This window comes from Chlorocebus sabaeus, chromosome 3, assembly GCF_047675955.1.
Source record: "Chlorocebus sabaeus isolate Y175 chromosome 3, mChlSab1.0.hap1, whole genome shotgun sequence".
NCBI classification, from domain to species: domain Eukaryota; kingdom Metazoa; phylum Chordata; class Mammalia; order Primates; family Cercopithecidae; genus Chlorocebus; species Chlorocebus sabaeus.
In genome coordinates this window covers 7566525-7590290 of record NC_132906.1, presented here as the reverse complement: position 1 = coordinate 7590290, position 23766 = coordinate 7566525, and the positions used below count along the sequence as shown (strand labels likewise).

Here is a 23766-nt window from a genome sequence, read left to right as displayed (position 1 = left end):
AAACATTAAAGGACTCATTAAAAAGTAACAGTTGTCTCATATCATCTTGATTTATTGTCACTGTTGCTAACTTTCAGGCTCAGAGGAGATGCTCCTCCCAAAATGAGTTCGGAGATGATAGCAGTAATAATGAGACCCCCAGCCCCCAGCTCTGGGCCCCCCATTCAGGCCGAGGGGGCTGCTCCGGGGGGCCGACTTGGTGCACGTTTGGATTTGGAGGATCCCTGCACTGCCTTCTCTGTGTTTGTTGCTCTTGCTGTTTTCTCCTGCCTGATAAACAACAACTTTGGATGATCCTTTCCTTCCATTTTGATGCCAACCTCTTTTTATTTTTAAGTGTTGAAGCTGCACAAACTGAATAATTTAAACAAATGCTGGTTTCTGCCAAAGATGGACACGAATAAGTTAATTTTCCAGCTCAGAATGAGTACAGTTGAATTTGAGACTCTGTTGGACTTCTGCCTGGTTTTATTTTGGACTATTTCATCTGCTCTTGATTTGTAAATAGCACCTGGATAGCAAATTATAATGCTTATTTATTTGAAAATGCTTTTTTTTTTTTTTTTTTTTTTTACATTAAGCACATTAATCTTGAACTGGAGCTTCTAAAATGGGCCCCAGGGGTGCAAGATGTTGGTGTAATTCAGAGATAGTAAAGGTTTATCGCAGTGTGAATTATAAGAGTCCATCCAAATCAACTTCCCCTCCCTCCTTTCATGCGATCCAGGTAATTGTGCAGTTAGTGCCACAGTAGACTAGCCTAGCAAAGGGTTTGCTCCTTGCTGTCTCTGACTGCACTGCACAGCTATTGATGGCACCTGAAAGAAAGTGGATCATGCCTTAATTTTAAATATTCCTGTCCTCTGGTTATTATTTTAAGGAACTCTATCATGTTAAAATGACAGTAATTCAAAGGTGTACCACAATCAATTTATCAAGGAAATAAAGGCTATTGCAACCAGAGAATTAATGCATTCTTCTAAATGTAAATTTAAAATTTGCCCATTAAAAAGGTCCACTTTCCCCATATGCAGATGTTAATAGGATTTTTATGGGGATTAAGAAACGACAAAACTGTAGAAGCAGAATTCAAAGTAATTTTTAAAATACATACCAGTTTTAAATCAAGAGAAGTTATAATTTCTTGTTTTAAGCTTGCATTTGAGGGAAAATGACTTTTTCACCAATTTAATATGCATTGTTCTGTTGTTTTTATTTATGATTGATCATTATATGTGACTTGCATAAACTATTAAAAAAAAAAACAAAACTATAATGACCAAAATAGCCATGGCTGAGAAACACAGTGGCTGGACAGTTCAATAGGAGGTGACAATATGACAACTTCTCAAGCTTGGGAACTCACCAGACTGTTTCCTCCTTTAGGTAACAGACTCTGTCCCACGGCTAAACTTGTCTTTCACGTGGGAATTGCTTTTGTCGAATGTGAAAGAGTAAACAATAGCATTTCCCCAGAATGCCAGTTTTATGGAGCCCCAAATGCTCTGAAAACAATTAGTAACCTGGAAGTTGTCAGCCCAAAGGAAAGAAAAATCAATTGTATCTTGAAATTTTACCTATGGCTCTTTGGCCTGGCGTCTTTGTTCATTATAAGTTAGTGTGTTCCTTCAGGAAACAATGCCTTAATAGCATAGAACGTGGGGGCCTTAATAGCTGCTAACATTAAAAAAGCAAATAGGATGATTGAGGGATCCTTATGAAAACAAAATGGTGAATTGGACATGCAAAACCTACCTTTTCCTTCTCCCTGTTGCAATTTTTGTGGGGAGGGGAGGATGGTAGTATTTACAAAAGATGATTTTAAGAACTTCCAAGAGATGAGTATAAGAATTCCATAGAGTATTAGTTGTTCACTGTGTAATTAATCCTTCCGGAGAGTCTTTTTTTTTTTTAAAAGAAACTTTTGGGTGGGTTTTGTTTTTTACTACATACCCTAGGGGTATGTTAACCTGGGGTATGAAGGGAGGTGAAGATAACAGAGGGGGTGGGGGGAAGAAGAAAAAAGGAGCCTAAAATGGGGAATAATTGAAATGGAATAGGGGGTGTGAGGCTGGTTCCTCAGTCCCCATTCCAAACGGAGGATAGAAGCTGTGTATTTATGTGACCTGGCAGATCTCTGGGGCCATAACACTGTAAAGTAAAATAACCTGGTGGACAGCTATCTTTGGCTACTGATAACCAGCACAAATGTCTGTTAATTCTGATTTTCTCAGTTTGAAGGGATCAGCTACACTGTTAAACTTTGGAAAGCCACTACCTACTTCCATTAAGTAACTTAGGTTTTGAAATATGGGTTCAACGCACCAGCCTTATTCAGAACGTCAAAATAGATTATATATAATGTATAAAGTAAGAATTGACAAAATATGATTCCTGGGTTGATTGATCATTTAGAAACTAGCCAAAAATGAGACTTTTAACATAGAACATTTTTCAGAAATGGGTACAAAGAAAAATGCATATTACTGTACATTTCAGAATGTTTATGTGAACCTTGTATTTAATTGAGAGTCCCATGTACATTCTGCAGCCTTTTTGCTGCTTCTATCATCTGAAGTTTGTGTAGTACAAATAAGGCCTTTGAAATTCTTAATGACATTTATGTTAAAATGTTCTCTTCTCTTTAAACATCGTTTTCCAATCCACCTGTCAGGGAGTCCAAATCGTGTCTGTGTTGATGATGTTATACTTTGTAGCTAGAAAAACGATTTTAGTGTTGTGGGCCCTATATTCAGACTTCCTTTTTATAAGACCTATGGGCAGTGATAGATTATTTTATCATATTAATGCATGGGAAATAGTGTGCTGAGGAAGCTATTAAAAGTATAACTCAGTGAATTGGGTCTGAGTTTTAAATAAGATATTTCAAAATTGGCTTGCCACCGTAAAAGAGACTAAAAAATAATATGATACAGTTCTTTATGGTCTTGTCATGTTTCGCTGATACGTTTGGGGTCTTTACTATGTAAAAAAAAATGCCAAAATTGTAATGAGCAAGCATGTACAAGTAGTCATAAATCAAAGGTTTTAAACAGGACTGCAGTTTCAATTAGGAAAAGCTGTTTGACAGATAGCACCCAATGCAAAAACAGAAATATTGTAATGGTTCTGCGTAGGGGGCAAGACGAGATAGGAAAGACATGCTCAAAGAGGCAAAAGGATCATTGCTATCATTCATTCCACGCTAGTTTGAAGAAGTTTCTATACATCAGAGCACTTCCTTCAACACACTTTTTTTGCCTTCAGATTTCATTTTTTACAAAATGAGAAGACTAATGATAAGCTATAGAAATCAAAATTTATTGAGAAATCTGTTTCTCCTAACAGGTAGTAACCCTGCCATGATATACTTCTTCAACAATGTTATAAAAGTTATATGATAATACACATTTTAACTTGGGATTTCTAAATTGCTTTAACAAATGCTAATCCTGAGAGTTGCCCTGCAGGACTCAAAAGAGAAAGGTTTGGGGACTTGGCAGAACCCTGCAGGGACATGGAATCAAGGCCATTGCAATGTATCATCTTTGTAGCATCGTCATCACTCCTAAGCTGCCTTCAAAGTTTTAGTACACTAAGATGAGGAAATCAAAAACGGGCAGAGAAAGCTCATACTGTATAATTGAAGACAGTAACAGAGAACATGTCAGTTATGCCAAAACTCTTTTGATTTCTGTTCCAGGATCTCCAACAAGAGGGGAAAGGAATGACTTGGGAGGGTGGGAAAGATATTAGGAGTTGTTTTTATTTTTTACCTTGGAAGCTCTAGCTACCAATCCAGTACCCTCCTAACTAGAATGTATACACATCAGCAGGACTGACTGACTACTTCATTAGAGATATACTGTACTCATTGGGGGCCTTGGGGGTACTGCTGTTCTTATGTGGGATTTTAATGTTGTAATGTATTGCATCTTAATGTATTGAATTCATTTTGTTGTACTATATTGGTTGGCATTTTATTAAAATAAATTGTATTGTATCATATTTGTATGTTTTAAGAGAAAATAATATAAAATACAATATTTGTACTATTATATAGTGCAAAAACTACAAATCTGTGCCTCTGCCTCTTGAATTAATTCTTTGGTTGCTTGCATTTGGGAAGGGAATGGAGGAAGGAAAGAACCAATAAAGCTTTCAAAGTTCAAGAAATTCTCCTGTTTGGTCTGCTGCCTTACAACTTAGGTTACTGACAGCTGAGTAACACAAACATGCCCCCACAAATACATCAATAAAAACACACAAAATTGTATTAGCCTATCACTACAACACTATATATAAAAATTCATTACAAGACTATACACAAAATCATGTTTTTTATTTATATCTCCTGAACTATTATCCAAAATCCTTGAGTTTTAGAAAAGCTTCTCTCAAAAAAGGAAGGAAACTAGCTAGCTAGGCAAAAGCCTTTGTATTGAAATCTAAAAATACAAAATCTAGTCCTTGATTTCACTGTGTTGTAATAAATTTCAATTTATTGTAGCATCTTATTAAAGTGGAAGCAGCAGGTTAATGATTGAAGAGAAAGTGAACAAAATGCAAATGAAACCTAATAGTTGAGTTTTGCTGTTTCTCTGTATATTTTAAATGTTGATATGCATAGACAATATGAGAATAAAGTTGACGAGTAATCACAACTCCCTTTCTTTCTTCATTAGATCAGGAAGCACCATACCTCCTGCGAAACCTCAGCGATCACACAGTGGCCATCAGCAGTTCCACCACTTTAGACTGTCATGCTAATGGTGCCCCTGAGCCTCAGATCACTTGGTTTAAAAACAACCACAAAATACAACAAGAGCCTGGTAAGAGACTTTTTTCTTGAATTTATTATTTCTCATCTTTCATCAGTCCCTTTTTCCTTTAACATTCCCATCACCTGCTTCCAGTATGTGTAGACCTACTTGCTGATAGAGCCCCAGACACCCGGATCTGGTTCATGCTGATACCAACTTCCAGTGAGGAATATTTGGGCCAGTTCCTATGCAGACCATATTCCTAACCCATAGAAAGATCCTGCAGATCTATTCAGCTGGAATGCTTTAAATAGTGCATTCAGAAAGAAATGAGAGGAGCCATGTAGAAAATGATTCAGTTCACCATGACAGCTGGGACAGTGAGGAGTTAGTTTCTTGGCTTTGAGGTATTGCAGAACTTGGAACAACTGGCATATATGAAGTTCAGAAAAGTAGATTTACAATCTCTTTTTCTTTTTTTCTTTTTTTTTTGAGACGGAGTCTCACTCTGTCGCCCAGGCTGGAGTACAGTGGCACCATCTTGGCACACTGCAACCTCCACCTCCCGGGTTCAAGCGATTCTCCTGCCTCAACCATCCAAGTACTTGGAGAAGTAACTGGGACTACAGGCATGTGCTGACACCACGCCAGGCTAATGACCACGCCAGGCTAATTTTTGTATTTTTAGTAGAGACAAGGTTTCACCATGTTGGCCAGGCTGGTCTCAAACTCCTGACCTCAGGTGATCCGCCTACCTTGGCCTCCCAAAGTGCTTATAGGCGCATGCCACCCAGTCCAGCCGATTTACAATCTTTTAAATTCATCTACGCAGATGTTAAGGATTTGGTAAAAAGAAGACTTTTTAAATTATGTTTGATCGTACTAGTAAAAAAAAAAATCTACACGAGTGGGTATAGGTTTATTTTCTTTCAATAATACACATAGTGCTATGGGGTCCATGGGGAATTGGTTCCAGAACCTTCTGCAGATTCCAAAATGCACTGATGCTCAAGTTCCTTATATAAAATGGCATACTATTTGCATATAACCTACACATATCTTCCTGTATACTTTAATCATCTCTAGGTTACTTTTATTTTTATTTATTTATTTATTTATTTATTTTTGAGACGGAGTCTCACTCTGTCTCCCAGGCTGGAGTGCAGTGGCTCGATCTCGGCTCACTACAAGCTCTGCCTCCCAGGTTCAAGCGATTGTCGTGCCTCAGCCTCTCGAACCAGCTGGGACTACAGGCGCCCGCCACCACACCCAGCTAATTTTTTTTTCTTTTCTTTTTTTTTTTTTTTTTTTTGAGACGGAGTCTCGCTCTGTCGCCCAGGCTGGAGTGCAGTGGCGCGATCTCGGCTCACTGCAAGCTCCGCCTCCCGATTTCACACCGTTCTCCTGCCTCAGCCTCCCTAGTAGCTGGGACTACAGGCGCCCGCCAACACGCCCGGCTCATTTTTTTGTATTTTTAGTAGAGACGGGGTTTCACTGTGTTAGCCAGCATGGTCTCGGTGTCCTGACCTCGTGATCCGCCTGCCTCAGCCTCCCAAAGTGCTGGGATTACAGGCATGAGCCACCGCGCCCGGCTCTAGGTTACTTTTAATACCTAATACAATACCTACACATCAATTCTGTGACAAGTTCTTTGGTTTTTGGAACTTTGTGGAATTTTTTGTTGAATTCACAGATGCAGAATCCACGGATACAGAAGACTGACTGTACTCTTTCTTTCTTTTTTTTTTTTTTTTTTGAGAGGAAGTCTTGCTCTGGGCTGACTGTACTCTTAAAAACAACGAGACTTAAACCATTAAGTATAAACACTATTGCCTGCCTCATAATTCTGTGGTTAAATAAGAGTACATTGAAATTATTTATGATTTTAATTGATATTCATGTTTTATTAAAAATAAAATTGCCATTTATTTGCAATATTCCAACAACCTAAATCAAATAAATAGCAATATGGAGTAGTCCTTAAATGTGAGTCCTCTACACAAAACGAAACCTCCATTTGAGTTTGATGCACAGAATGGGGTTGTGGTATAACAACTCCAAATTTTAAGATATCTGCAAATGTCTTAGAGAGACCTTACACTGAGCAGGTTCAAAACCAATCACATCACTTCATTTTTCTCCATAAAGTAGCACCTCCTCTTATACTGACATCAGATATTTAATCATCCAAACTAGAAGGTGATGGCCTCTCCTTTACCCTCTTCATCTAATCAATCACCAGACTGAGCAGATTACACCTACTAAATACTAAATACTTCTCAAATCCATTCCTTTCTCTGCTTTCCCATTATTCTCTTGGTCCTGGCACTCATTACCTAGCCTCTGAACACCTTCAGTGGTCTCCACACTTGTCTCCCTATCTATCTTTGTATCTACTTTCCACACAACAGTATAAAATGCAGCTGTGAACATGTCATTTCTCTGCTTCAATTCTTCCGCCGGCTCCAACTCTTCATCTCTAACACACTTTGATGAAGTTCAAGAATCTGACAGAGAATGCCCTCAACATTGGGCCCCTGCCTACACCTCCAATGTTATGCTCAGCGTCGCCTGCCTTGAACTTTCTAACTTTATATTCCAGCAGTGCCAAACTCTCGTAGATCACTGCAGACATGATGCTGCTTAAACTCCCTATGCTTTCTTTGGTTCTTGCATACTCTCTGACTGGAGTAGCTTCCCTTTCTTTGTCTCATCCCTTAAAACCCAGATTGGGTGTTCTCTCTCCAACTAGGCCTTACAAAACTCCCACAGATGGGCGGCAGTTCCTCCACGAGTCTTTATTACTTGTAACTGTTTCTACTTCTCTCTTACTGAGATTTTTAAAAATCATCAGTTCACATGTATCTGTATTACCTATGCATATTTCTACTCCTCTCTTATGTATTTTTTAAATCGTCAGTTCTTATATGTCACCCCTCCAGAGGGCAGATAGTTTCTTATTTGTCTTATTTATGTCTTGTCTTTTTATCTTCAGAACCTAACACAGTGCTTGACAATTAATAAATAAATATTCTATGCATGAATGAATAAATGGTTTTCAGAAAATCTTAGGCTATCCTTAGCAAGCTCATAGTGGTAGCACAAATGCCTGGATTTGGCATGGAGGTGGGGCCCGTATCAAGGAAGTTTTAAAGCTGAAGGGACCTTTAGAATATCTTTAGTCTGACATGTAGAATGGAAAACTTAGGCTCAAAGAGGTAAAGTGATTTTCCCATGATGACACACTACTAAGATGGGTAGTTTTGTGGAAAACTAGTCCCTCAAGATGTTCTCCCAGAATAAAAGGATGAATAAATACATGAGTAAATAGCTTGTGAAAGAAACTGGTAAATTGTACTAAGTTTTTTTTGTTTGTGTTTGTGTTATTTTGTTTGTTTGTTTTTGAGATATAGTCTTGCTCTGTCGCCCAGACTGGAGTGCAGCGGCGCAATCTTGGCTCACTGCAACTTCCACCTCCCGTGTTCAAGTGATTCTCCTGCCTCAGCCTTCCGAGTAGCTGGGATTACAGACACCATGCCTGGCTAATTTTTTGTATTTTTAGTAGAGATAGGGGTCTCACCATGTTGGCCAGGCTGGTCTTGAACTCCTGACATCAAGTGATCAACCCACCTTGACCTCCCAAATTGCTGGGATTACAGGCGTGACCCACTGCACAGGGCCAACTGTGCTAAGTTCTGTATTCCTCAGACTTACTTGATCACAAAATCTATTTTATGAAAGATTAGTGTAGGATATTGAATGATTCTTTGAAAGAAGTAAATGTGAAATAAGTTCAGTTTTTATAATTTGGAAGTGGGTTAAAGAATCAAAGTTAAAATGATTTGGGAAGCTTAGGACCATTATGAGACTATAGGAGAGACAAGGCAAGAGAATGTGCCCTGGCAGCTACCACATGCAAAAAAAACGAGTCCAGTGTGCTGGGGAGATGAGGGCTTGAGTCCTAGCATGGCCCTCATGAGTCATATAAGAATTTGGGCAACTCGACTGGGTGCGGTGGCTCATGCTTGTAATCCCAGCACTTTGGGAGGCCGAGGTGGGTGGATCATGAGGTCAGGAGTTTGAGATCAGCCTGGCCAACACAGTGAAACCCCATCTCTACTAAAAAAATACAAAAATTAGCTGGGCGTGGTGGTAGGCACCTGTAATCCCAACTATTCGGGAGGCTGAGGCAGGAGAATCACTTGAACCCGGGAGGCAGAGGTTGCAGTGAGCCAAGATTGTGCCACTGCACTCCAGCCTAGGCAACAGAGCTAGACTCCATCTCAAAAAAAAAAGAATTTGGGCAACTAGTTATTCCTTACTCTCAGAGTCCTTTTTCCCTTATTTATAAAATTGGGATAATTCTGACCACACAGGGATGTGGTGAGGTTTAAATGAGTTAACATAAGCTGGCCCATGGTCATGGATTGTTCAATGCTGCCTTCTGACCCACCTCATTTATACAGAAATTGTCCAGTGAGTTGGCAGAATGCACTGGAAGGCATCAGAGTTAATTAATAAGCTCAAATGTCAAACAACCCTAAAACAAAATAATACAGATTCTCCCCCAACCACACCCTACCACCCAGCTTTCTCTGATCTTCTGAGGGCCAGAAGAAGAATGTCTAAAAATAGGTCCACTTTGGGAGGCCAAAGCGGCTGGATCACAAGGTCAGAAGATCGAGACCATCCTGGCTAACATAGCAAAACCCCGTCTCTACTAAAAAAAAAAAAAAAAAATAGCCGGACGTGGTGGCAGGCACCTGTAGTCCCAGCTGCCTGGGAGGCTGAGGCAGAAGAATGGCGTGAACCTGGGAGATGGAGCTTACAGTAAGCTGAGATTGCGCCACTGCACTCCAGCCTGGGCGATTGAGCAAGATTCCATCTCAAAAAAAAAAAAAAAAGTCATATAAATTCTTACACAAAATATTCTATAAATATCCTTCTAGGATGCTACTATTTAGCACTTATTAAGTTCAGCTATACCAGTCATCAGTTTTCCTTCTCTTGCTTCCTTTTATTCACCTTTAGGAAAGGGCTTTCTTAATTTTCTGGAGATAATCTTCCACATGTATATAGTTTCTGTAAAGTTTCATATGTAATATCCCCACTTGAGGAGCAAATGCAATAGTCAATGCAATATGCTCCATGAAGATGACCCTTATGTTTGTATATATGAGTATCTTCAAAACTGCCAACTCTTTGATGATTATTTCTTTTTATAAGCCTATGAATAAAGGTAACCAAAGTGTTAATCCCTGATTCGCCAATTGCTGCAAAACTGAAATGGAAGAATACTAAGATCATGGCCTGCAAAGACTGAAAAGTAGTTCATTATATATTCGGCCTTTAGCCAGCTTGACTGAGTTGTAAAACCCTGAAAATAAACTGTATATCCTTTAGAGACTTGAGGTGCACCTTTTAGATGAAGCCTGGCAGCTCAAAAAGGATTGATATAGTAAGAGAATTTTAGTGACCTTGGATCACTGATAGGATCCAGTCCATTATCATTGTTATTTTTTAAATGATAACTTGCTCCCATTCCAAAGAAAATACGAGAAAGGAAGCGAGGCACACACAAGGGCTCACGCTTTGTACAAGCGCCTATAAAATGCCTACTTGGGGTAGTTGGAGCTTTTTCCTCCCTTATCATTTCCTTTCAGGAAAACACTTTCAGTGGGGCACAGTCATTCACCAGAAGAAAGACAATTTTAAGAAAGAGTTATAAAAGCTGAGTAGTAAATTCTTGGGCCAAAGGGCATCAAGCAGGAATAAAAGGGATCTTAAGCATGAAGGTCCTGGAACCCATGTGAATGGATTGCAAGAGACAGCCTTGGCCAGGGCAACCCACACAAGAAGAGACAGGACCCTCCACACCACACCACACTGCCTGAACACCTCGGGGGTGGCATGCTGTCTGCCGCCCGTGCCCAACTCCCAGCATCGCTGTCAGGCTTTCCAGGGCTTCGACTGCTTGGCCCCATCCAGCTCCTTACCACTTACTTCCTGCCGCACCCTGACCCGACTCTTCCTCACTTTTTCCTGTCTCCTCTTCTCCCCTCAGCCCTCTGGGCCACGGGCTGCCTTCAGTTCTCGCCTGAAAAATTCTCCTTCCTCTCACTACGCTATTCTGCTCCCACTAATTCTTTTTTGTTTTGTGTTTCTTTGTTTTTTTGAGATGGAGTCTTGCGCTGTCGCTCAAGCTGGAGTGTAGTAGCATAATCTTGGCTCACTGCAAACTCCGCCTCCCAGGTTCTGGTGCTTCAGCCTCCTGAGTAGCTGGGACTACAGGTGCGTGCCACTACGCCAGGCTAATTTTTGTATTTTTAGTAGAAACAGGATTTCACCATGTTGGCCAGGCTGGTCTTGAACTCCTGACCTCAAGTGATCCGCCCGCCTTAGCCTCCCAAAGTGCTGGGATTACAAGTGAGAGCCACCGCACCCAGCCCCACTAATTCTTGATATTGTGAAAGATCTTCTCTCACCTTCCAGGGAAGTGATTCTTCCTTTTTTCTGATGTCTAGGTTTATGTACAACTCATGTCATTGAGCACATCACTTCATTGTTCTCTGGTGTTACATGTGTTTATTTTATAATATCTTAATATGTCTTCTCTATTAAACATAACAATATAAGATTTATCGAGTGTTTACCAGGTACCAAGGCACCGTGCTAAGTGTTTTAGAGATATCTCATTTAATTTTCACAACTCTCCTATGATGTAGGGATATTATTAGATGCATTCCACAGATCTGTTTTACTTAACAAGCACCTGCGAGGTGCCTGCTGCTGCTTTCGAACTTTCTTAACGCTAATTTCCTAATGCAAATAACTGGTCCCAGGTCATAGATAGTGAGTAGCCCTCCAAGGTTCAGACCAGAAGAGTTTGACTCTGATACCTGCACTCTGCCCACTGAACATATGGGCATTTAGCATTGAGCATAACTAAACATTAGCTCACCTCACTCACAAGAGAATAAATGAGCACCAGTTTTAAATGATATCGTGAGCACCAATAAACATGTATTTAAAATAATGAATATCTGCTCATTCCTAACCCTTAAAGATTAAGTCTCGGTGAGGTGCGCTGGCTCACACCTGTAATCCTAGCACTTTGGGAGGCCGAGGCGGGCGGATCATGAGGTCAAGAGATAGAGACCATTCTGGCCAACATGGTGAAACCCTGTCTCTACTAAAAATACAAAAATTAGCTGGGCATGGTAGCACACGCCTATAGTCTCAGCTACTTGGGGGGCTGAGGCAGGAGAATTGCTTGAACCCAGGAGGCAAAGGTTGCAGTGAGCCGAGATCACGCCACTGCACTCCAGCCTGGGCAACAGAGCAAGACTCCTTCTCAAACAAACAAACAAAAAGATTAAGTCTTTTGAAGACTTTGGTTTATTTAAAGCATGTTTTGAAACATTTTAAAAGCATATTAAAAACACATAAAGCATTTTTTTAAAAACTAGACATGCCATGTATAAAGGTAAAAATTATTCTGAACCCAGATTGGGGGTTAGTTTTAAGATTTAAGGTAAACTAAAGATTAAGTCTCTTGATGACTTTGGTTTATTTAAAGCATGTTCTGAAACATTTTTAAAGCATATTAAAAACACATAAAGCATTTTTAAAAAACTATACATGCCATGTATAAAGTTAAAAATTATTTTGAACTCAGATTGGGGGTTACTTTTAAGTTGTAAAGGTCCAGAATGTATGCCTAATATCATATATTTACTTATTTAACAAGTATTTATAAGGCACTGCTTTGTGTCTGGCACTGTGCTAGGCTCTGTAAATACAGCAGTGAACAAGAAAACTGAAATCTGAAGAACCAAAAATCTAGAGTAATTAAGTGATGCATGTATTTACCTGAAATACAGCTTCTTCCAGCAACAACCCTGTGTGTTCTGACTTATTCACTAGTATTGTGTCAACTGGTCTAAAAATGGAATAAGGCAAATTAATAAATGGGCAAGCAGAAAAATTAAATGGTTCGATCATAGTATTAAAATATATTTAATACATTGGATAGCTGAAAAGAGATACCCTTTGTGCTTTAATTTTCCTAGAGAAAAAGACATACTCTTTGTGCTTTAATTTTCCTAAGTTAATGCATACAGTAAGTTCTCAATTGTTGTTAGCTGAATATACAGAATGCAAGAAGAGATAAGGGAAAATTAGTAGGGCCTCCAAATTAGAACTGAGTAAAGAAGCAACTGGGAACTCTTAGGAGTGACTGATATGGTGCAAAGTGTTGAAAGATGAAGGTAATTTTAAGACCTATTTACTTTGAAGAGGCAGGTGAAAAGAGAGTAGACAAGCTAAAGTGAATATAATACAGAGAGCCAGAGATAAGAGAGGAAAATGCAGTGTGAAGGGACTAATACCAAGAAGCACCACACAAGAGTTCAAGGTTGGAGATGAATCCTGTTTGACAGTAGTTGCTTTGAGTATGGTCTGATTCCTAGGGGTATATGGACAGCAAAGGTCTTTTTAGAAACATTTCTTTCTGTTGGGCTAAAAATATTTAAGGTTTGCAACCCAAACTTGGAACAAGCGTACAGTGTCACCTTGGAGAACCCTTGACCCTAAGTGTCTTTACTACCTCTCCAGGCCACCCGCCTAAAGGACTGACAGCTCTCCAAAATAATCAAAAAGTCTCCTTTCTGCCTTACACTCTTCCCAGGTTCTCCAATGAGGTCGTAAAATGTTTCAAGTTGTGACATTGCTGAGCAGGTGCTGTAAGTGGGGGGCTACTGGCAATGCTCTTCACAGTGGCACTGCAAGGAAGTAACATAAGTTGGCAAAGAAGATATGGCAGAAGGCCTATCTAGTTTAGCTTTGCACTGATACAGGCACAAACCATCTCACAAGTGATTGTGCTCTGAAAGAGTCATTAAAAGGCTGAAAAAAGTAACAAACTCTGCCTCTCTGGAAATATTTGAGAAAACAGAAGGCAATCTTGATCTTAGATGTTTTTAGTAAAGCCTGCCTGAACCAATAAACCATCATCAAACTATTATTTAAACTAAATTTTTATGAAGGCAAAACATTTCTAGAATATTTTAAGGTTGAAGCAGTAGTATTAGACAACGAAGAGTTCAGAAAGAGTAAATTCTGTCTTAAACAGACTGAGGCTGGAGCAGGAGAGAATCACGTTAACCCAATGATTAATACTCCTTCTTAAATGAAATCTTCTTGATCACTAGGACTAAGTGTTTATTTAATACTTAGAGGACATCTTTCCTGTCACACTATATCACTGACACCAAGTGTCTGCATCTGTAGGTACCATATTCAGATCCTAGTACCTAAGGGGACAGAATCACCTCTGAATTATAAAGTGATTTGACTAGATCCAGGAAAGATCTTAAGGAACCTTAGAAAAGAGAGAGGAATGAGGATGTTAATATCCAGGCATGAAAAACTGACCATCTGTCACCCTTAGGCTTCTAGAATCAGCAGTTTTGCTTGATTCCTTAATCAAATTCCTTAATGAAATTCAGAAATGTCAGATATCTTTTGCAAAACTTGAGTTGTAGTTGCCTTTTCCTTCTCATGAAGTCTATCCTTACGGTACACAATGAATGAAGAACTATTATTGCAGAAAAGAAATGTGAACAAGATATCCAGGGTGTGCCTGTGAGGGTGAGCTGGCTGCTCTACTTAGCACCCCCACCGAGACTGGAGCTGATCTGCTGTTGTGATTCACTAAGCAGCTGTTCTCGCTAGCCCTGTCTCTTCAATATGTGCCATTAAGGTCAGGGGCTGTCTACATCCAGATCAAGGAAAACCAAGCTTCACTGCTGATACGCGAGTAGCTCTTCTTCCCTGCCAGTGCTAGGTTGCAGAATCAAAGCTCAGTTCTTTTCCAAGAACAAAGTTCCTTTAGGAGGTAGAAGAAAGGAGAGTAATGAAGTAAGAGAAGGAGTGAGGTAACAGCACACAAAAACTAACCTGTTAACATTGCCAAACTTCAGCCCTACAACCCTCATCTCAGCCAACAGAGGGAACCTGACTTTAAAACACAGCCCTATCATGGCGAAAAAATTGAAAATGTTACTTCATGCACTTTCTGCAATTCTGCAATTACTTGTTAATGTTTGGCTAGTTCAGTGAGACTGAAAAGTACAGTGGTAGAGTTCTGTGATTTATATTTAGAAAAGTAAAGTGATCCATGAGTAAAGTTCCATGTTGAATTGGAAAGCAACAGAAGCTGTTTGTGAAGAATCAGTCAGCCCTAAAGTATCTCTTTTTATTGGCAAGATTCAGGTGATTTAGGTCTTGCACCTACATGCATAGGTATACACATACATACACAGCAATATATCCTATACTAATGCTTTGCCTAAAGAAGATTTCCTGGATGCATTTTACAGCATAACATCCTAATCTCTATTCAGCCCAGAAAAGCCTCCTGAAAGCTGCTGGCCACAGTAAGGTCCAACTGAGGGATCATACATTGGTCAACACAAACATATATTCATATGAATAGCAGGGTCCCCTGCTAGTTATCTAAGTTTAGTGGTGGTGGTGATGTGTGTTTGTGTTTGTGTTAGGTCCTCTTAAATGTTTAAATGAAAACTTTAGGAGATAAGAAATAGGAGAGAACTTGTAAATGTGGGCATCACTTTAGAAAAAGTGTTTTTTGGGTTTTTTTCTTTATGTTTTGTTTTGTTTTTGTTTTTTGTTTGTTTGTTGAGACAGGGTGTTGCTCTGTTTCCCAGGCTGGAGTGCAGTGACATGATCGTGGCTCACTGCAGCCTCAACTTCCCAGGCTCAGGCGATCCTCTCACCTCAGCCTCCCGCATAACTGGGATTATAGTCACATGCCACCATACCCAGCTATTTTTTTTCTCTTTTGTAAAGATAGGGGTCTTTCTATGTTGCCCAGGCCTCATTTTTTTAAACTGTGGCAAAATGCACATAACATAAATTTTACCATTTTAACCATTTTAAAGTGTACAATTAAGTGGCACTAAGTACATTTACAATGTTGCAAAACCATCACCATTATCTAGTTACAGAACTTTTTCATAACCCCAATCGGAAATCCCGTGCCCATTAAAGCTTCTCCTTTTTTGTCTATGAATTAACCTCCTCTTTTGATTCTCTCTGTGACCTCTCGCAACACACGGAAATGTACTTTGAGCATGGCCAAGATCAGCAGTGAATTTTGTCTGAAGAGCAGTCAATGCTTGAGGGACCAATGGCCGAGAAAAAGAAATGGGGAATGAAGAAAAACAAAGAGAAGAGATACAAAGAGATTTGGGGACATCGTGGGGGTAGTGGGGGCGGTAAACTCTCCCAGCAGTCATCCCAGAGATCTCTCAGAGGCTATACTCTGTCCAAAGACACTAACTCCAAAACTGAGAGCCAGCGTCTGGGCTCTTAGAGTGAGAGGGATCTCAATCCCTCATCAACAAAGTCCTCCCTATGCTAAAGACTGGATGAGTATAGAAGGAAAACTCATACACTCCCTTAAACATGCTTTCATGTTTTAGCAAAATAATTAGATGAATTTTTTCCGTTTTACAAGTCCAGAATCTGCATGGAAATCTCTCCTCCCCTCAAGCATAAACTTCAGACAGTTTAATCAGGACCTAAAGTGGCACATACACAGCAATGCAGCTGGGATCACCACTATGCCCAGTTCAAATATACTCTCAGATAACTAGTCAGTGAACTCAGCCCACCCTTTCCACGACTCTAAATTGCTGCTGAAAAAAATCGAAATCAAGAAAATTCACCTCCCATTCAAACGATAAACCTGATTTTTATATAATCTCCTGCTACCACGGAGCCTTAAACAATCAAGACTGTATATTAGTTTAAGTAGCCATCTCATTCAACTCAGTCGTAATTAAACTGAGCGTCACTGAGAAACAAACTGAAATGCAGAAAACATACTCTATATCACGTTCCCTCCCCCACCCCCACGCGCTGGGGCAGTCTTCTGACTGAATGGGTTTTGATTTGTCCTTTTATTGCCTCAATCTACAATTGTAAATTGTCATAAAGTATAAATCTACTTTTCTTGCCTCAAAAACATTCATTCACTCATTCTAACATAGTCAATATTACAAAGTTTTGCAAATGTTTAAGTATTTGAATCTATATTACTTTTAAACTTTCATTTAATGGCTCTTTGCCATTGAGAAAGAGGTAAAAAGGGCTACAGTTTCATGTCTTAATGTTTCATTTTTATTTTATTTATTCATTTATTTATTTTTGAGATGGAGTCTTGCTCTGTTGCCCAGGCTGGAGTGCAGTGGCACGATCTCCGCTCACTGCAACCTCTACCTCCTGGGGTCAAGCGATTCTCCTGCCTCAGCCTCCCAAGTAGCTGGGACTGCAGGCCCACACCACCATGCCCAGTTAACTTTTGTATTTTTAGTAGAGATGAGGTTTCACCATTTTGGCCAGGATGGTCTCAATCTCTTGACCTCGTGATCCACCCACCTCAGCCTCTCAAAGTGCTGGGATTACAGGCATGAGCCACTGCACCCGGCCATATATATATATATATATATATATTTTTTTTTTTATTTAAACGAGGAATAGATGAATACATTCCCACTGTACAGAAATAGAGTAAGCTATAAAAGTTTCCCTTATGGATAGGTAATACATATTTACTGTTTGATATGTATCTTGTCAATGATTTTTCCATTTTTTAACCTGTACGTGTGCACATATACAAATGTGGGCTTTAAAAATATATGATCGGGTGCAGTGGCTCACGCCTGTAATCCCTCAGCACTTTGGGAGGCTGAGGCAAGCGGATCGCCTGAGGTCAGGAGTTTAAGACCAGCTTGGCCAACATGGTGAAACCCTGTCTCTACTAAAAATACAAAAATTAGCCAGGCATGGTGTCAGGCACCTGTAGTCCCAGCTACTCAGGAGACTGAGCCAGGAGGATCGCTTGAACCCAGGAGGCAGAGGTTGCAGTAAGCCAAGATGGTGCCATTGCACTCCAGCGTGGGAAACAGATAGAGACTCCATTTCAAATATATATATATACACACACATACACACACACACACCCCAATGATTCATTCATTCAATAGATATTCACTGAGAGTCAACTCTGTGACAGGCATATTAGGTGCTGGGAACAAAACAGGGACCTCGAATTTACATTCTAATGGAAAAATACAGGCAACAAATTTAACAAACTACTGTCATGTCCCCTTATCCACAGGGGATCTGTTCTAAGACCCCAAGGAGATGCCTGACACCTCAGATTATACCAATTGCTGTCCATCAGAACATGCTCTGTTCATGTCTTCTACCCACAAACTTAAATGCCTTTTCAGGTTTCTTTTTCCTTCTTTCCAATTTCATGGATAGAAGGTTCGTTCTTACCATAGATCTTAGCCAACTTCAGCATATGATTTTTTTCTTTTCTTATTAAGTCAAGAACTTTCACCTTTTAACATAAAAGGAAGTACTTCACAGCTTCATTACTATTCGTGTGCTCTGGGCCATTATTGAGGGAAAATAAGTGCTCTCTGAACACAAACACTGTGATACTGGGACCGTCTATCTGGTAGGCCAGCTACCTCCTAAGGGATTCATAGAAGGGTAGCAGCTACAGCGTGGAGATGCGTGCGGGACAAAGGGAAGATTCACGTCCTGGGTGGGACAGAGTGAGACAGTGAGAGACTTCGTCATGTTACTCAGAATGGTGTACAATATAAAACTTATGAATTGTTTATTTATGGAATTTTCCATTTAATATTTTTGCACGGTGGTAAACTGAAACCACAGATACAGGGGGACTACTATACAAGCATATGGTATAAATCTGATAATCATCACTGTTATGATGAAAATAAAATAATGGATTACAGTGAGTCAGTGGTAGTGGGCTTATATGGGAAACCCAGCATTTCTGAGATAAAATTTGAGTTGAGGTCACACCATATGTTGTTTTAAGACTTGCTTTTATTACTTAATATATCTTGGAGGTCTTTCTATGTCAGTACATATTGTTCTACCCCATTCTTTTTAGCAGGCATACACTGTAATATGATATGTATTCCCATAATTTATGTAACTACTCCTCTATTGAGAGAAAAACACTTTCTTGACTAACTTCTTATGGAGTGCAATAGTACTGATTTTCCTGTCTTAAAATGGTCATTAGAATTGCTACTTCATCATACAAAAAAAAAAGCCACTGTAGGTGAATGGCCGTCTTCTGCGGAACTAATGGATCCAATCTTGTGGACAGACTATGGCCAATCTGAGCACAGCACAAGGATTTATTGGGGCAGGAGCGTGTGGGTGTGTGCACACACTCACATGTATGTGTTCACAGTTTACAAATAAACATAGCTGATAGCTAAGGTTATATAGATAATAACCATAGAGTTAGTACCATTTGACACATTTGTAAGTGCCTGAATCATCCTGAAATGCTTTATTAGAACAAGAGCAAAGTTCACAGTGAAAGTGCACAAAGCTGCTTTCATTTTAAATATTTAGAATACGTGTGTTTTTGGCACAGTTTCAAAGAATTCATTTTAACTATTGCCTCTTCAAGGCTTTTAGAAACTATTCTGCTATAATAACTCTATTTTGTAAGTTAAAGTAGTGAAGGAATAGACATTATCCCAAATGAAAGGACCTTTGTTTCTGGTATTTCCCTTATTCGGAGGTTACAGTGAGAAGATTATTATACAGGTTTTTTGTTTGTTTGTTTTTTGGTTTTTGGTTTTTTTTGAGACAGGGTCTTGCTCTGTCACCCAGGCTGGAAGGCAGTGGCGTCATCACAGCTCACTGCAGCCTTCTCCCAACTCTCCCACCCCTCCAAGTAGCTAGAACTACAGACACATGCCACCATGCCAGGCTAATTTTTTTTATTTTTTTATAGAGACAGTAATCTCACTGTGTTGCCCAGGATGGTCCTGAACTCCTGGGCTCAAGCTATCCTCCTGCCTCTACCTTCCAAAGTATTAGAATTACAGGCATGAGCCACTGCACCCGGCCTATACAGCTTTTTTCATCATTGTCCCCAGTCTTATTCTTTTCTAAGTGTTCCTCTTCTTTCTCTGTCTTTTTCATGGCTAAAGAGTAAATCATCTCATCAGGGCTTACATTGCCATCAAGTCTCCTTTAGACACTACGGTTTGCAACATTCTCATATTCTCTTCCAACTTAACGCATTATTGCAAGGCTGCTTTTCACTATGTCTCAAATTATCCCATGTGTCAACTTTTTTTTTTTTTTTTTTTTTACATTCACAAAAGCTTTGCCATGAGGCTTGATCTTAGGGTGAAATTCTCAATAAAGAAGAAACCACATCGTAACCATTCAGAAGCACTGAAATCATTCATCTTTTTAGTGTCATTTAATGGACTAATTGTTCTTCATTTTCCTTTTCTTTTTTTCTTTTTTGGAGATGTAGTCTCATTCTGTCATCCATGCTGGAGTGCAATGGCATGATCTCAGCTCACTGCAACTTCCATCTCCTGGGTTCAAGCAATTCTCCTGCCTCAGCCTCGCAAGTAGCTGGGATTACAGGTACCCGCCACCACGTCTGGCTAATTTTTGTATTTTTAGTAGAGACAGGGTTTCACCATGTTGGCCAGGCTGGTCTTGAACTCCTGATCTCAGGTGATCCACCCACCTTGGCCTCCCAAAGTGTTGGAATTACAGGCATGAGCCACCGCACCTGGCCTTCATTTTCCAATTGTGTCAGCCTTTGCCATTTCACTAAACTCAAATTTCTGTTCCTCAGACATAGTTTTCCAAACATCCAAAGTTTGACTGGATATATAAAATCTCCTTTGTGGAAAGTCAGTCTGACATCTTGCCTCTAGCTTTCCCGGGTCACCTTTAGCCATCTCTATGTTTTGGCTCTTCTGGTTCTTAGTTCCAACACAGCTCTTAGCTAATCAATTAAAAGCTGCCAATCTAGCCAGGCGCGGTGGCTCACACCTGTAATCCCAGCACTTTGGGAGGCTGAGGTGGACAGATCACCTGAGGTCAGGAGTTGGAGACCAGCCTGGCCAATGTGGTGAAACCCCATCTCAACTAAAAACACAAAAATTAGCTGGGTGTGGTGGTAGGAACCTGAAATCCTAGCTACTCAGGAGGCTGAGGCAGAAGAATCGCTTGAACCCAGAAGGCGGAGATTGCAGTGAGCAGAGATTGCACCATTGCACTCCAGCCTGGGCACCAAGAGCAAAACTGTCTTAAAAAAAAAAAGCAAAAAAAAAAAAAGCTGCCAATCTAAAGATATGATTATTTACTGTGTACCTAGAATAGTATACATCAACATCACCATCGTCATCATCGTCGTCATCATTGTCGTCATGATCATCATCATAGCTATCATCATCATCATCATCATCATCATAGCTACCATTTATTGAAAACTATGATGTGTCATCTTCAAAGAACCCATCCTTTAGTTGGAGAGCCAAGACAATCATAACAATAATAAACATGGCGGGGCACGGTGGCTCACACCTGTTATCCCAGCACTTTGGGAGGCCGAAGTGGGTGGATCATTTGAGGTCAGGAGTTCAAGACCAGCCTGACCAACATGGTGAAATGCTATCTCTATTAAAAATACAAAATTAGCTGGGCGTGGTGGCGCATGCCTGTAATGCCAGCTACTCGGGAGGCTGAGACAGGAGAATCGCTTGAACCCAGGTGGCAGAAGTTGCAGGGAACTGAGATCGCACACTGCACTCCAGCCTGGGCAACAAGAGTGAAACTCCATCTCAAAAATAAATAAATAAATAAATAAACAAACAAAATTCACTTTTTATTCTATTAAACTCAACATACATATATTAATTGCCTACTCTGAGCCTGACCCTTTATTATATTCTAGAGAAAATGAAAATAAGCAACACATAATCCTCACCTTTGAAAAACTTAAACATAATAGGTACAAAGTCAGTTCATAAATGTGCAATGTGAGTGGTATAAAATAACATCAGATAAAAATGAGCACTTCTGATGACTACTTAGGGGAGATTTTATGAAGGAGATGTCATCTGAATTGGACTCTGATGAATAAAGAAGACAGTTTTAATAATGAATATTAGTTTGGCCAAAGTGGATGAACATAATGTTCTCTAAGTCAACAATACAGATGGTCAACTGAGCAACAAAACAGAAGCTGCTGGTCAGACTAATAGGCCCATTTAGGAGAGCAACAAGCCACTTTTGTGTGTTGTGGGGCGGGGGGTGGGGGAACAGAAGGCAAACACATGGCCTGCATTTATGTAATCAAATGGGTGAATTCAAAAGCTCTACAGATTTATTTACTCAATGGTGAATTGGATTAAAATTATATTCCATGGTCTTCCCTGGGCAATATGGTGCTTACACATAAAATGCCAAGATTGTCCTTCACCTTAAGGTATAATGGGAAGAAATAAAACTATCTACAAAGTCCCTTGAAAATTATACCTTTAAAATTGACAGTTGGACATCTTGAAAATTTAGACCACATCCCACGAATAAATTAGGCCATGATGGTCAAAAACTTATCCACCTCCTCCATCAGCAGCCGACATAATAGGTAATTCAAATTCTCACACTGAGTTTCACCATCAGATACCTTAGAGGACACCCCAGGTTTCTAAAAAACAGCCCAGTGTAAAGTTTTCCTTAGCAAACGCATGGAACTACCAGAGTTTGCATTCTAAGCTCCAGGAACTGAGGCTTTCTGAACCTTAAGATGACAAAATTAACTGACACAATTTTATAAATTCTGAGGTGAGCTTGGCATGCTGCAGGTCATCAGTCCATACCACCACCCAGGGAGCTAGCACTAATAACCAGCTTAGCTTCATCATATTCTGCAAAGATTGCAAAGCTCAGTCCCCTCCTCCACCCTCTACATGACATTTTCCATTGTCTTCATTTACATGGTCATTTTCCTCAGTTACTGAAGGTCAGCTATCTGTCAGCCCTGCACTAGACACTGGGGACTCAGTAGTAAATAAGGTAGAGTTACCATTCTCCAGGAGCCCACAGTGGAGTGGGCAGATAAGAAAGTCAGCAACTTTATGACAAAATGGTAAGTGCCAGAGTAGGGGCATGCACAGGGTGATGCAGAAGTAACAGAGATGGGGTCCAAGATCATCAGAAGATGCTTTCCACCGGGCGCGGTGGCTCACGCCTGTAACCCTAGCAGTTTAGGAGGCCGAGGCAGGTGGATCACCTGAAGTCAGGAGTCCGAGACCAGCCTGGCCAACATGGTGAAACCCCATCTCTACTAAAAATACAAAAAATTAGCTGGACGTGGTGGCGGGCACCTGTAATCCCAGCTACTTGGGAGGCTGAGGCTGGAGAATCTTGAACCCAGGAGGCGGAGGTTGCAGTGAGCCAAGATGGTGCCATTTCACTCCAGTCTGGGCAACAAGAGTAAAACTCCATCTCAAAAAAAAAAAAAAAAAAAATGCTTTCCAGAGCAGCCAATCCTGAGCTGAATATTAAAGAACAAGCAAATGCTAACCAGGCATCAAGGGAACCACGTGTGCAGAGTCACTGAGGCTTAGAACAAACTGCAAATAGATTAGTATGGCTGATACCAAAGACACATGTAGGGATGCAGCAGGCAGCTAAGCTGGGAAGATAGGAAGGGGCCAGATCATGAAGGTCCTTGCTTAGTAACAACATAAAAACTTATCGCCATGTATATACTCTAAGTCATGTCAAATATATCTTGCATCCATGTTTTTATTGGCCCTCACAGTAAGTCTATATAAGTTGATCTGGTTGCCAACATTTAAGAATCATGAGCTTTAACACTAAAAACAAATAAATTCAAATTTCTGCCTTCTTTCTAAAACTCAGAAGACAACACCAGACTCAAATCCCCAAATTCCCAATAGGTTGGAGCTAAGCAAAGGCTTCTGCTTTTAGATGGGAGACAGGCTTTCTGTTCTCCAGAGACATAGTCCCCCTTCCATTATTTCATCCCCAACTCGTTTATATTACGTGCCTGGCTCCTGAAGGCATCTATGTT

The 23766-nt window shown here is 40.1% G+C and overlaps 1 protein-coding gene across 5 annotated transcripts in view; it reads left to right on the top strand.

Annotated features, from left to right (window-relative positions):
- FLT1 (fms related receptor tyrosine kinase 1) overlaps positions 1 to 23766 on the top strand; it is a 195764-nt gene that overhangs the window by 106159 nt on the left and 65839 nt on the right. Inside the window, exons 14-15 of one of the 5 annotated variants that reach the window (XM_073013098.1) lie at positions 4686 to 4832; positions 21040 to 21560. In XM_073013098.1, the coding sequence (XP_072869199.1) occupies positions 4686 to 4832; positions 21040 to 21044 (152 nt within the window). In that variant the 3' untranslated portion in view covers positions 21045 to 21560. Of the gene's footprint in view, positions 1 to 77; positions 4079 to 4685; positions 4833 to 5893; positions 6379 to 6456; positions 6617 to 21039; positions 21561 to 23766 lie in introns of those variants that run through there. The other 4 variants (XM_073013096.1, XM_073013095.1, XM_008021816.3 and 1 more) reach the window with 4 other exon arrangements.